This window comes from Panulirus ornatus, chromosome 17 (genome assembly GCF_036320965.1).
Source record: "Panulirus ornatus isolate Po-2019 chromosome 17, ASM3632096v1, whole genome shotgun sequence".
NCBI classification, from domain to species: domain Eukaryota; kingdom Metazoa; phylum Arthropoda; class Malacostraca; order Decapoda; family Palinuridae; genus Panulirus; species Panulirus ornatus.
This window is the reverse complement of record NC_092240.1, coordinates 55381022-55395907: the sequence shown is the minus strand read 5'-3', so window position 1 is coordinate 55395907 and position 14886 is coordinate 55381022. Positions and strand designations below refer to the sequence as shown.

At 41.8% G+C, this 14886-nt stretch overlaps 1 protein-coding gene across 3 annotated transcripts in view; it reads left to right on the top strand.

The window, feature by feature from the left end:
• Positions 1 to 8540: 8540 nt before the first annotated feature.
• Positions 8541 to 14886, top strand: part of LOC139754801 (putative RNA polymerase II subunit B1 CTD phosphatase RPAP2) — a 35290-nt gene continuing 28944 nt past the window's right edge. The window contains exons 1-4 of one of the 3 annotated variants that reach the window (XM_071672629.1): positions 8541 to 8709; positions 11172 to 11238; positions 11606 to 11720; positions 14639 to 14800. In XM_071672629.1, coding sequence (XP_071528730.1) covers positions 11174 to 11238; positions 11606 to 11720; positions 14639 to 14800 — 342 coding nt within the window. In that variant the 5' untranslated portion in view covers positions 8541 to 8709; positions 11172 to 11173. The remainder of the gene's footprint in view (positions 8710 to 11171; positions 11239 to 11605; positions 11721 to 14638; positions 14801 to 14886) is intronic. The other 2 variants (XM_071672630.1, XM_071672628.1) reach the window with 2 other exon arrangements.

The window sequence follows — 14886 nt, the reverse complement described above, 5'->3', positions numbered from 1 at the left end:
CACGCCGCCGGCTAAACACGGTAAAAAATGAAACTATTCCGCGTTTTCACTATCAACCAAGTATGTATGAAATGATTCATCACATTCAGGTATGAATATGATAATCTGGTCATGTGAGTGTGTGTTGCTCCTTATGTTATGATACTGAGCTGGTCATGGAATCATTGTTAACACGGTTAAGTATTTTCCAGACGTGACGTGAAGCGGAGATAATGGCCAGATACCTACAGTCCTGAGTAACAAAAACATAATTCAAACTTTATGTTAACGGGTTTCCCGTTGCTCCTCTCCTGTTTGCAAAGTGTCATGACCGAGTATTGGGTCGGCCGAGCTCCCAGTCTCTGTGCTGGGTCAGCCTTACACTGATCCTTCTTTCACCGTAGTGGAGCAGCAGGGTTTACGTTGCCTGCGGTGTGGTGATCATACCTGCCATTAATTTAATCGTCTATTTTGTTCTTTTACCATAAAATTACGAGCCAAGTTAGAGTGTGGAGAGGTGATGTTCACCTGTGAGCGAATGGCTCTTGGTATGTTCAGTTTTGCGATCAGCCTAACCCCCCGCCTCACACGTACGCTTGGCTGGCCAGAGGACCTCTCTCGCCTGCACAGGCTCGTCACAGGAGACCTGGTTTGGTGTCACAGAAAACAAGGGACACGGAGACGTACATGGCTCAGACAGAACACAAGTCCAGTTGCTCCATAGTTAGTTCATCTGCATATAACTTACTTCGTTCAACTGTTATTTTTACTGTAAATCTAAATGTTTGAGATGATGATAGAGCCGTAAGAACGGCCTCCACCACCATTCCCTCTGACGATAATACTCGGCAGGAGAACAAATGCAAGAAAAACCATACACAGCGAGGTAAGCCTGTGTGGGCTGTAACAGAGGAGGACGAGAGGGAAACATCCTACGATGGAATCCCCCTGCAGCAGTGCCTGTAACCCCCTACTGCAGTGCCTGTAACCCCCTGCTGCAGTGCCTGTAACCCCCTGCTGCAGTGCCTGTAACCCCCTGCTGCAGTGCCTGTAACCCCCTGCTGCAGTGCCTGTAACCCCCTGCAGTGCGTAACCTGCTGCATGCCTGTACCCTGCTGCAGTGCCTGTAACCTCCTGCAGCATGGCTGTAACCCATGCGTGCTGTAACCCCCTGCTGCAGTGCGAACCCCTGCTGCAGTGCTGTAACCCCCTGGCAGTGCTGTAACTCTACCAGAGCTTAACCCTGCTGCCCCTGACCTCCTGCTGCAGTGCCTGTAACCCTGCTGAGTCCCGTAACCCTCTGCAGGCTGTAACCCTACTGCAGTCCCGTACCTCCTGCTGCAGTCCCTGCCTCTACTGCAGTACAACAGTAGCACCCACAGATCTGTGCTCCGGCCAGATTGTACTCCGTCTCAGTGTGTGTGTGTGTGTGTGTGTGTGTGTGTGTGTGTGCTGGTCTTTCACAACACCATCAGAAAGGCTTGGTTCATTATATACAGTCATGACGCACTGGAAAAAATTAGGTCGTAGGCGATCTAATGACCGGTCATGCATGACTCGGGTTTCTAGTCTTAGGGACCACGTCATCCACTTGTACCTTCAGCAGGTTACCTGGGTCTCATCTACACCCAGTGTGTCCACACCCTACAACAGTGGTGTCCAGGCCCCGGCCTACACCCTGAGCTACCTCTGATGTCTCCTTCAGCATTCAGGGCGGCGTAGGTGGAGGGAAGCGACACTGAAGGAGGGAGTCTGGCATCTGATCAGAAATGACGTAAGCTGTGGTGGAGGTGGGGTTGGCTAGTGTGTATGTCAGGTGGAACACAACTGTAATACGACCAACCCAGTTCTCTGACCTGTAGTGTGGAACTCCACGATAATATTAGCTGCACTGGATCAAATATTGAATTAATGACTGAAGCAACCAGGCTGGTGGACCAGAGCAGCCCTGCTGGGTGGGTGATGGACGGGTTCTGGTGGTGTGGGATGGTAGCCATAAGGACGTTGTCTGGGAGAACAGAGATTCACTGGGAAAAAGAGAATCATGGAACCATTACTGTGAAGACGGACCACAGCAACACTTGCCTTGCCATCATGTTCACCACACGAGAGGCAGACGGGAGGCAGTCGACCTGGCTGTCTCACTAAGGAACAGTGATCAGCTTGTGTCTGAGTCTGCATAGGATATCATCAGAGAGGAACTCCAACCTAGGGGTAGGTAGGGACGAGGGACATAGTTTGATAAGACGTAACCGGAAAATGGAATTCCGGTGACATGTTTCTGAACCCCGTGACACAAGGTTCTTTGAGGTACGTAATGTTCGGGGAACCAGCGGACAGTGCATGGTAGAAGAGGTCACATGTGGGTAACACACACGTCACCAGATGAAGCCAGACCACGTCACGTGGGGGACACAGGAGGTCATGTGAACATCCTGGCGGCTCAACCTGCACCAACACCCGACTCCTGAGGACTGGACGATGACGGGAGCACATAAGGCAGGATGAACTGAAGGTTTACATAAGGCACGATAAACTGACGGTTACATAAGGAAGGATGAGCTGACGGTTTACATAGGGAAGGATGAGCTTACGGTTTACATAGGGAAGGATGAGCTGACGGTTTAATAAGAAGGATGAGCTGACGGTTTACATAGGGAAGGTGAGCTGACGGTTTACATAGGGAAGGATGAGCTGACGGTTTACATAGGAAGGATGAGCTGACGGTTTACATAAGGAAGGATAAGCTGACGGTTTACATAAGGAAGGATGAACTGACGGTTTACATAAGGAAGGATGAGCTGACGGTTTACATAAGGAAGGATGAACTGACGGTTTACATGAAGGAAGGATGAGCTGACGGTTTACATAAGGAAGGTGAGCTGACGGTTTACAATGATAGTGTTGTAATGGCAGATGATGATCCCAGGCTGTTACAGACATATGTAATGAGTAAATTGGTAGTTAGAAAAAAATCAGTAGAGAACTCCAAGGGAAGTGTTGGTGAAGTAAAGGAGCATTGATCAACTGATGAATATTGATCAACTGATGAATATTGAAAAACTGATGAATTATTGAAAAACTGATGAATATTGATCGGCTGATGAATATTGATAAATTCATGACTATTGATGAACTAGGAATATTGATCAGGTTATGAATTAATCAACTAATGAATCTTTATCAAGCGATAAATATTGATCTCCTGACGCATATTGATTGACTGTCGAATCTTGATCACAGGACGACGTGCTGGTCATGAGCACACCACAGCTGACACCATCACTGGTGTTGATCACAGGACGACGTGCTGATCATGAGCACACCACAGCTGACACCATCACTGGTGTTGATCACAGGACGACGTGCTGGTCATGAGCACACTACAGCTGACACCATCACTGGTGTTGATCACAGGACGACGTGCTGACATGACACTACAGCTGACATCACTGGTGTTGATCAAGCAGTGCTGATCATGGAACCACTCTACCAATGGGTTGATCACAGGACGACGTGCTGGTCATGAGCACACTACAGCTGACACCATCACTGGTATTGATCACAGGACGACGTGCTGGTCATGAGCACACCACAGCTGACACCATCACTGGTTGATCACAGGACGACGTGCTGATCATGAGCACACCACAGCTGACACCATCACTGGTATTGATCAGGTGGTCATTACACATGATGATGGTGGCTGGGTTATGTCCTGGTGGGGTTCCAGGGTGTCTACTGCCTGGGCATCACACTGATGATAATGACATGTACACGCTCGTCTCATGATCACTGTCAGAGCCAAACTGTGAGACACGGGACGCCATGATCACCTAGAGAACGTGTCATGACCAGGCAGTGGACGTATCCGTATGACGTCTGGTCTGGGTGGGTGTCATGCACCACCTCATGATCCTTGTGGTTGTGGTCATGTGATGTGTCGGGCGGGTGGCCCAGCAAGTGGCCACCACACCGGGCCCCAGGTCCAGGTGGCCAGCCGTGTGGTAGTTATGGTGTTGACACGAGCGCCCCGACAGTCTCACTAACCTCTGGGGCGGCTTGGTCTGGCCAGGGGGGGGAGGGGGTCACCTGGAGGGTCGTGATGTGTGACGCGGCTACGGTGTGACGCATGATCACTACTACTACCGTCTGTGTTACGGGCGTCACAAAGTATCAGGGATGATACGACACAAAATCACCAGCAGCTTTGTCTTTACTAAGACGTCTACAGCACCAGTGTGTACACTGAGGGACACAGCGACGTGGTCGAGTTCTTTCGGTTTTCCCTGATATTTAAGTGAGACTCATTGTCTTGTTATATGAAGATGTTGGGATGTGCCTGGCTACAGTAGACCTGTACACCAGCCACTGTGGTGCTGGGATGTGCCTGGCTACAGTAGACCTGTACACCAGCCACTGTGGTGCTGGGATGTGCCTGGCTACAGTAGACCTGAACAGTCACTGTGTGCTGGATGTCCTGCTACAGTAGACCTGTACACCAGTGACTGTGGTGCTGGGATGTGCCTGGCTACAGTAGACCTGTACACCAGTCACTGTGGTGCTGGGATGTGCCTGGCTACAGTAGACCTGTACACCAGCCACTGTGGTGCTGGGATGTGCCCGGCTACAGTAGACCTGTACACCAGTCACCATAGTGTATAAAAAGCATAGATTGATTAATTACAACTGTGAGGTGGGTAGCAGCACCAGTTTTTGTTGCAACTTTCAGAAACTAAAAGTTAACGGTTTACATTTGAACGTTTTCTTCTTTACATAAGACGTTGTGAAAAATCACAGACATTTGAAAGGCACTGAACAATGTTAGGCCCAGATGTTCTGCCGTAAGGATACAGTTTGGTGGAATGGGTTAAGGTAACGAGCGGTGTTCCACAGGAACCAGCCGTCGAGGCGCTGGTGACCGTAATCTACGGTAATGACTCACCAGAAAGATTTGAATCCTATTTAGATTGTTTATATATGACTAGATTTCTGCGAGGAGTGAAGAGTACCCAGGATTGCCACAACCTGCAGAGAAAGATGTGATACAATGGAAAATGTATCCTGATTATGACCACTGTCTCACCGGAGACGAATCACAGACATGTTTGTGTTAAAGAGACGTAGGTTAACACAGTCCTCACCCTCTTACCACATTACATCAGGAAAGATGTTAAGGAGGTAAATCATCTGATGGCCAATAGTAAAAATGCTTTTATATTCATGGATAAAAAGATTTTCAGGGGAACATTTACGTCGTGCATCAAACTTCACCTACCATCATCACTTGAGTCATCCAACTGAGGTACCTGCAGGTTGGGAGCCGAGGTACTGGAAGGGTACACGACCCACGGACCTACCTACGTTGGTTGAGGGGTGATGGAGGGCAATCAGGTTTACAACCTTCAAGTTTGTACATCAGTACGACACTCTCGCAACTAACAACTTCTTCCAACAAAATGGAACTGTTCAACTAAAAGGACACGGTGGGAACTTTGCGAGAAGCGGGTCAAGAAGAAAGTGAAGAAATACTTTTATTATAGCATGAGTTGTCGAGTAGCAAGACAAGCCAGGCGAAGAAACAGTGGATGTAGTTGTAGAGGTAAAACATATTGTGTTACACACATGACCGTACGTTATGTGTGCGTGCGTGTGCCAGATATGTGAAAGTGCAGGTATTAGCAGGTTGAGGCGAGCATCCGCCCAGGGAAGTACTACCTTCCTCACATAGAAGTATGTGTTCAAGTGATGCTCGGGACGAAATCTTATATTTTTTTCGCCTCAGGAAAATTTCTTAGATATCTTTCAAATCTTCCTGGATAGCCTTCACATTTCATGCTTACATATAAACATCTATTTCATTGCACTTGCATGCTTTCATGCTCTTTTAATTTCTTTATTTTACTGTCTTCTTATTTTTATTCAAGGTTTGCTCTTAATGAAGTCTTATTTTTGGGTATAGATTTTGAGAGAAAATGTCAGTATGCTATGAGGGAGCATCGCCCCTCACTCCACCACCATACATCAAACTTTCTAAGTTGTTTGACCTTCTAGACTAGTGCCATAAACTCCCCACCATATATGAAGACAAATCAGTGCAGGAGAAAGTACTACTTTAAGTTAAATAATAACGAGTAGCAACCTGTTCAATGTTCACACGACTTTTTCCATTTCAAGTTGATATAAACATCCTGTACAACATTCAAATTGAACACTTCACGTACGTAAACATTCATTGCTTCATATATAGAGCTTTTGATCTTCGTATTCTAAGTTGTGTACTGGAAGATACAAAATCAGGCTAGCCATTCACATCGATACTCAGCAGCAATGATGGGTAATAAAGGAGTAATTGTAGATGGTAGGGTTGTGTAAGGCTAAGAGAGCGGGCACAATGGCCGCCGCCCGCGACAGCCCCAGGTAACACCTGACATTTGCTCCGCATTCTTTACCGACGGTTTTATGCAGATTTTATCGTTTTTTTTTTTTTTTATCTACGCAGGTCGCTTTCCCTTTCTAGAATCCTGCCTTTAATTGGCAGTCTGTGATCAAACCTTCTCTTCCTGTAAAACATTAAGCTTTACTTTAGAATAATGTATACATCAGACGAGTCCCTCCGAGGATGCTTCTGCTCTTGTTGGGTTAGCCAAGATGGGGTAGGTTTTTCATTCCATTCAACGCCAATAATAAGAAGAGTAATGAAGCAAGGGTAAAGTGGGAACAAGATAAATAACAAGCAGAATACTGCAATCAAATATATATCAGAAAAATATACATATTCTTAAGCCTTATCGATACTAGAGTAGGTGATATAAAGACACGAGAATAAACCAGCCAGTGTCATCCAAGTTATCAAACAATACGATAAACGGAATATCTTCCGTCGTGAATAGTATTTTTATTTCACATCATCTACTAATAAATTATTTGAAAAATCATAAGTAGAGAATTTTCCTTCGCCTGAACCGTGAGCTGGACTGGATCTGATCCCTGAGGGCCACCGCTGCTTGGTCCATCTAACGTGCCATAACCTGCTCCCGACAACATCCATAAATGGCCTCCTGGCTTGGGATATCAGGAGCGAGCACAGCCTACCTCTCGCCTCACACACTAATCAGAGAACCATCATTCACAGCTAATGTAACAGCCTAGGGCATATATGGCCTGGAAGGATGAGAACATTTCTTCTTAGGAACACATCACGATGTTCATTGCAGCTGGCACAGTATATCAGGTCTACTTTTATCTGAACTTACACAAAGCTATTACTAACTTCAATAGACACACGTCATGTGTGTCAAAATTTACACCACTTGTTGGCTCGGTGGTGATGGCTTTGTAATATCTTCCATTATCTAGGGTTTTCTTTGCCAAGATGTAAACCGACTGAATCGATATTTGCTATATTATATATTTTTTGTCTCCATCTTGTACCAGTTTGGTGAACCAGAGTATATTCATTCTTGGTAAATTCCAAAACTCACTGATAGTTTATGCTTTCTAATCACTATTGTTGCTCCTGAGAACTGCCAGTCCACACTAGAATTTCTCGCCGGGTTGCAATCACCTTGTTCTATAGTTAACTACTTGTAACACTCTTCCTTATGTTGTACCTCACATAAATAAGATATTCACTATTTCCAACTGACGACAAGTATTGAAAACTGTTCATATTATTTTCCTCGATGGTTAATCAAAGTCAAATACAAACGCTTTCTGATTTCTTTATAATATTGGTAAGAAATCAGCGTCATGTTCCCCAAACAACAGCTGTCAGAATTCTCGCCAAGCCACCATGATGAACTGCATGACTAGTGAAAATACTGAAAGTTCCCCATAATTGTTGAACGCATAACGATTATTTGTGATACTGTGCAAAACGTATTTTTCACATCAAATTATCGGTTTCACTTAATGGGCTGCGATAAACACATCTAAACAAAATATCACCATATCTGCTCTCTCTTTTGTTGACCCAAACTTAATTTTGGAATGGTTTTACAACTACAAATATGTATATGATCGTTAATGACTTGTGGTTCAGTTGCAAATACTGACTGCATTATCATGAGTGGGTTTAGTAGTTGAGAGGTTTAGGTAGAAGTAGAAGGTTGTAACATTAGGCAGGAATATAGGCAGATAATTAGGTAGAAATAGTTGGTAGATACATTTGGTAGGAGACTGCAAACCCTGCGTTACAGTTGCTCTCTGCCAGTGATCTGTTAAGGATGAGGCACTAAAGCTAACAAAGAACTCTTTAGTTCGACAGTTATGGAGATTTGCTGAGGCCAATTCGATAAGGGAATTTCTGAAGGGAATGTCAGAGATTTAGAAGGATCGGAGAATTCCTTTGCCATTAGAAAATTTTTCGTTAATACTGCTAAAGATTTTCCAGTGTTGCTGTATTATTTCGGTAATACATGTGTACTGTATTTAATCGATCATTATCGTTTGTTTTGCCACATATTGAGTCCAGGTTGCATTAGGTGAATTATCACAGATAATGAAGAGTCCATTGTTAGGTGTGCAGACGGTCAGAAATCCAGAGGAATCCGGCGAGGGTCCCACGAACGTCATCATGTTCCACCATAACACACAATGTCGCACAACAACATACCCCTGAGGGAGAAGTAAATAATCCAGTAGGGTAACGGAAAGGAGCCTTATGTAAGCTTTCTGGATAATCAGGAAGAATGCAGTAGTAGAAACAAGGAATTATAACTACAAACGGTTAGTAACGAAATGACTTGTACAACTAATGGAGTTACAGATATCGAAAGTTATGAATCTTGTTAAAGTTCTCAACAGAATTATTGATGATTGTCAGTTTCTACATGTAGCTACCAGGTAACCAGTTATTCCCACATATAGAAGAAACCACACTGAGTACGTATATATTTTGGCTTATACGAGGAAGTTGTATAGATATATAACGTAGGGCCATGGTTTAGGTCAGCAGTGAAGAAAAGAACATGAATGTGTTGGTAACATGGTTATAAAGGGGTTTACAAGGCCAATCATGATATATGATTTATGATAATGATGTTTTTTAATTTTTCCTGTATCCACGTTGCTGGAATGACCGATCTTCCCCTATTTATTTTTTTTTTCCTAATATATAGATGTGTACAAAGATTAATTCATATGAGCAAAGAGATGAGCATTGATAACACTAACTCCATTTAGATCATTAGAAGGCTGTTACCACAGGTTTTAAACTTCCAAAATTTACATTTGCTTTTCCATGTCATATCATTTTTTCCTTTCATTAACCTCTTTATGTTTCATTTAAGGTCTGGCTTTGATATGGACTTTTTTCTGTGATGAGAGCCTCCAACATGAAGAAAAAAAATCATGAAAACCAAACCTGACTCAACCTTACCTCATTGTAACACTGTCTTACCTCAGTATAATCAAGGAATAGTCGATGGATTGATTTGATCCAGTGATAAGACGTACAAGGAAAGATAAACTATGTCAGCACCATTGCTTGTGCCAAATTATAACATTAAACCACATAATGAAAAAGACGAATGTTTTTGGGGGTGGAGTACCATGAAGATTAGGGAAAGTGAAGGGTTGGTTCATTTGAAATTAGGTGTAACATGTCTAGAAATCAGTGGAACTTACTTAACTTTAGCATCCAACATTTACATGAATTGTATATTATGTTGAACACCACACTGTTATGATCTCATATTTACGTCCATTTGACAATAGAGTTGAGAGTTGTGTTTGTGTGTATCCCAGTGTTTCCCAACGACTGAAACAAGTTTCATTTAGTATTCCATGATAGGATCAAACGTAGATCAATAGACTCCTTACACAGAATAAAAGTGATATAGAATGATACTGATGAATTGTTATATTAGATGATACTTTGATGATGAATAGGATGATTGTTGAAGAATGGCTAAATATGTGGCTTAGGAGCAGTTCAGAAATTACATGAGATGGAAGGAATGCTTATCATCGGACTCTTACATTTCTCAGAAATTATTTTAGAAGGTTCCAAATGCGGATGGAACCATGGAAGTGGAAGTGAATCATAGGGTGGGGGAGGGGGTGAAAATTCTGAGAGCGTTGAAGAATGTGTGGAAGTCGAGAACATTATCTTGGAAAGCAAAAATGGGTATGTTTGAAGGAATAGTGGTTCCAACAATGTTATATGGTTGCGAGGCATGGGCTATGGATAGAGTTGTGCCGAGGAGGGTGGAGGTGCTGGAAATGAGATGTTTGAGGGCAATATGTGGTGTGAGGTGGTTTGATCGAGTAAGTAATAATTGGGTAAGAGAGATGTGTGGTAATAAAAAGAGTGTGGTTGAGAGAGCAGAAGAGGATGTTTTGAAATGGTTTGGTCGCATAGAGAGAATGAGTGAGGAAAGATTGACCAAGAGGATATATGTGTCAGAGGTGGAGGGAACGAGAAGTGGGAGACCGAATTGGAGGTGGAAAGATGGAGTGAAAAAGTTTTGGGGGATCGGGGCCTGAACATGCTGGAGGGTGAAAGGCGTGCAAGGAATAGAGTGAATTGGAACAATGTGGTGTACCGGGATCGACGTGCTGTCAATAGATTGAGCCAAGGCATGTGAAGCATCTGGGGTAAACCATGGAAAGTTCTGTGGGGCCTGGATGTGGAAAGGGAGCTGTGGTTTTGGTGCATTATTACATGACAGCTAGAGACTGAGTGTGAACGAATGTGGACTTTGGTGTCTTTTCCTAGTGCTACCTCGCACACATGAGGGGGTAGGGCGTTGTTATTTCATGTGTGGCGGGGTGGCAATGGGATTGAATAAAGGCAGACAGTATGAATTATGTACATGTGTATATACGTATATGTCTGTGTGTGTATATATATGCATACGTTGAGATGTATAGGTATGTATATTTGCATGTGTGGACGTGTATGTATATACATGTGTATGTGGGTGGGTTGGGCCATTCTTTCGTCTGTTTCCTTGCACTACCTTGCTAACGCAGGGGACAGTGACAAAGCAAAATAAATAAATAAATATATAGATATATTTTAGAAGGCACTGACAAGGCATAAGAACATTGTTTTTGTAGAAATGAATGATATGAATATAAGAGTGAGATTCTAGCCTAGTCTGTAAAAGAAACATGTTTGTATTGTATGACAGTCCATATATATTACACTCCAACATGGATTGATTTAAACCCCTCTCTTGCAGATATGTCAAAGGATACAAAATCTAAGCATTACACTGTTAGTCATGAGGCTCGATATCAATCCCTGCGGTAAGTACAGTAGTTGTGTTTTACATTCCATTTTCTTTACAATTGTAAAGTACTGAACTTTCTGCTGATTGTATTGTACAGTATTTCAAATGATGAAAAAAAAAGGGAACTGGTTACACAGAGCATGTATATGGGTATGTGATAAAGTTATCTGCCAGAGAATTTTCAAGAGACACTTCAGTAGGTTTGGGAGATAGATATTAAAAGTACTACAATTGTATATTTTACAAAATGAGAAATTTGTCCAGGTTTTTCTAACCATATATCATGCTTTTTGCCCATGTAATATTCTGTCATTGTCATGAACTTTCACATTTGTGGATTTTGCTTCATTACCAATTTTTCATAATGCCGCATTCATTTACAGAGTGCAAGCCATCAAAGATACCGCTGCAAAAGCCAAGCATGCTAAGGCTCGAGCCCAGAAAATATTCCTCAGCATGATAGAAACTGCTGTGAGTTCAAAGTACTTAATTGAACAGGTAAGTTCTCAAGAAACTTCTCTTTATTGAAATTTAAAGAAAGTGGGAGTGTAAAAAGACCTTTTTGTTTTAAAAAAAGAATGGCTTGAAATAGATCAGCCAGGGTTCTTAAGAAGCCTTAGCCATCTCAAATGACCAGAAAGTTGACCTCCATGAGAAAATATGGTAATGTCTGAAAGTAGTTTTATCCTTAATGTGATATTTTTCAAGTGTGTATAACCACATCATGCTTCAACACCCTCAGTTTATCTCTTCTTACCTTGTTTACACATCACTTGTGCTCACTATTGATATTTTCATAAGTGACATCATTATGTTTCTGAACTGTTGAAGGACCTGTATATCTCGTTATTGTATGTCACTGATGTAAGCATTAACTCTTAGATGAAAGAAAATGTGGTGTGAACAGAGCACCATTTTTCAGCATTGTTTCCTGTACGGTAAGGTCCTGGGTGCATTGAGGAGTGTGCAAGAGAGTTCACCATTTGTGTTGGTAAATATGGGAATGTTTGATGCTATAGTAGTCCAGACGGTGCTGTATGTGTGTAAGTGTGAGACCTGAAAGTAAAGAAATAGAATAGGGTGGATGTGTTGGAAATGAAATGCTTGATGACATTATTTGATCTGAGGAGGGTTGACTTGTATGGAATAACAGTGTAAGGGCGAGATGTGGTAGTTAGTGGAATATGAAGAGAGAGTTATATAGGATGTACTGAAATGGTTTGGACATATGTATAGGGTAAGCGAAGAGAGATTGAATAAGATGATATACGTACCAGAAGTGGAGGGATGAAATGGAAGGGAGATACTGGGAAGATGGAATGAAAGGTGTTTTGAGTTACTGGGGTCACTGTGGGAGGGTGAAAGACAAGCATTGGATCAAGAGAATTAGAGTGATTAGTGATATGATACAATATTAAGGGGTGATCTGTTGTCACTGGGCTGAACCAGTTGATATTATGTGTTCAGGGGAAATCATGGATTGAGCTGTGGGGCTTGGCTATGGATAGGAAGCTCTGGTTTCGTTTCATTATATGTACATGATAGCTAGAAAGTGGATGTTAACAAATGAGGCCATTTGGCTTTTATTCCTGGTCCAGATTTTGCTACACAGGAAACTGTGAATAGGTATGATAAATACTTTACGTTTAAATCCCTGATATTCTCTTTTTTTTTTTTAAGTCTGATTTTATGACTCTTACCATTATTGTCATAGGAAGTTTTACCATTATCATGAATTTTTCTTTAATTAGATTTATTCTTTTTCAGGGATATGTATAGATTTTCATTTTCTTGCAGCTTCATTGCAACTTGCAAGCATTTTTTTTTTCATGCTTAGGAAAGAAGATATTAGAAAAGTTATACTTTGTCATCAGAAGAGGGGCATTTTTGTGTTAGATGATTGAGGGTTAGAGCTTTATTATATAATGTACATCAGTATTAGCCGTGGCAGAATTCTGCTTTTTAGAAAGCTGATTTTTTTATTTATAGGCAGCAGAAATAGCTGCAGGGTGGGTCTTCTTTATTGCTGATTTGTATTAACCATCCAATTTCATTAAGTTTGCTCTCCATGCTTGGAAAATACTGGTTTTTAGGTTGTATAAAAATGTTTTTAACTTTACAGACTAGAACTTTCCCACCGTAGCTTGGGTTAGATTTTTGCCTTTATGTAAGGAAGTGTGTTGTGCATAACACATATCTAATTTGTTAAATGTTACTGTTTTTCTATGCTCTCACTTACGTTATATAGTTGTCAATCCTGAGATGATCTGAAACTGTTTTTATTGATTTATAATGGTTTCTTTTGAATGTTTGTGTTCTTATCCCATGCAGGTTTCTTATTTCACTTTTGAGTTCATTAATAACCATTCAAACTTTCTTGCTAGGCTTTCTTGAGCTTTAGCTTGTTCTGTTATTGGTATGTTCCAAGGTATTATTGCTGACTTAATCACTGTTTTTCCATGCTGGAATGCTTTTAACTTTTGAATTATTACTGGGCTCTACCTGCAAGAGGTTTCACTTCAAGTGGAAAGTCATGTTTGGCAAGGCTGTATTATTGGAAGAACAGTGTTGTCAAACACTGTTTCACTCCAAAGGAGTCTTCATTTTCTTGCTTCTGGAAGTAGTGCAGCTTTGGGCAGCAGGAACCTTTAAACATTTTCATTGTCTGGATACTTCATGAGAAAAAACTAATTTGGGATGACAGAAATCTGTGATGGAACCTTGTTGGCAAATAGGGAAATTATCACATGTATGAAAATGGTGCAGTTTCTGTTAGATTAGTGGAGGATAGCACTGTAGGTCACTTTTGAGATGTTTGTCGGAGGATGATGTTGAATGTAAGTGCAAGTGAAGGTAAGATTCTAGTTTTTCAGAGAAATGTGCTGGCACATTTATAAGATCAGTTAGGGTGGAAAAAGGACTTGAAGGTGTGGATGAGGTTAGGTATTTGGGACTGAAGACCAATAAGGATTGTCATGGGAAAGTTGTGAGGGTTTGGGAGTGATGTTCAGTTAGGATGATCATGGGAAAGAAGTTGAAAGTAACTGGGAGTGAATTTTATTGATTGTCATGGGAAAAAAATTGAGAGTATTTGGGAGTGAAGTGCAGTAAAGGTGGTAGTGAGAAAGAAGTTGAGAGTAGAGTCTTGAAAGGGAGAAAATTTTTGAGGTGCATCGAGTGCTCTGTGATTGGAAAGAATTTAAGTATAAAGAAGTGTCTTGATGAACTACTCATCCCTACTCTGTTGTATGAATGATATGGAATCTTAGTTTTTTGTGGTAGGATAGGGGAACAGTAGTGGTGCAGAAAGTGGATCGTCACTTGCTTGAATATAAAGTCAAACAGCAAAAGCCTGCCCAGATTACTTCTGTTAAACCACTGAAGTGTCTCTCAAAATTCAAAAATGTTTCTTTCAGGCTAGGTACATTAATCCAGCAATTTATGAGGATATAGTAAGCGAGCGAGCCATAGATGGCTTGTGTGGATATCCACTGTGTTCCAAGACCTTCAAAGACCTGTACGGTAATAGGACTCACATTATCCGAGATAATGCAGTTTATGAAATCTCTTTTAGAAGGGTAAGTATTCCATCTTTTTTTTCTTTTTGTCTTGTTATTGATGAGGGTGATGGGCAACTTGAATGGAGGATTGGATGATAGAGAAG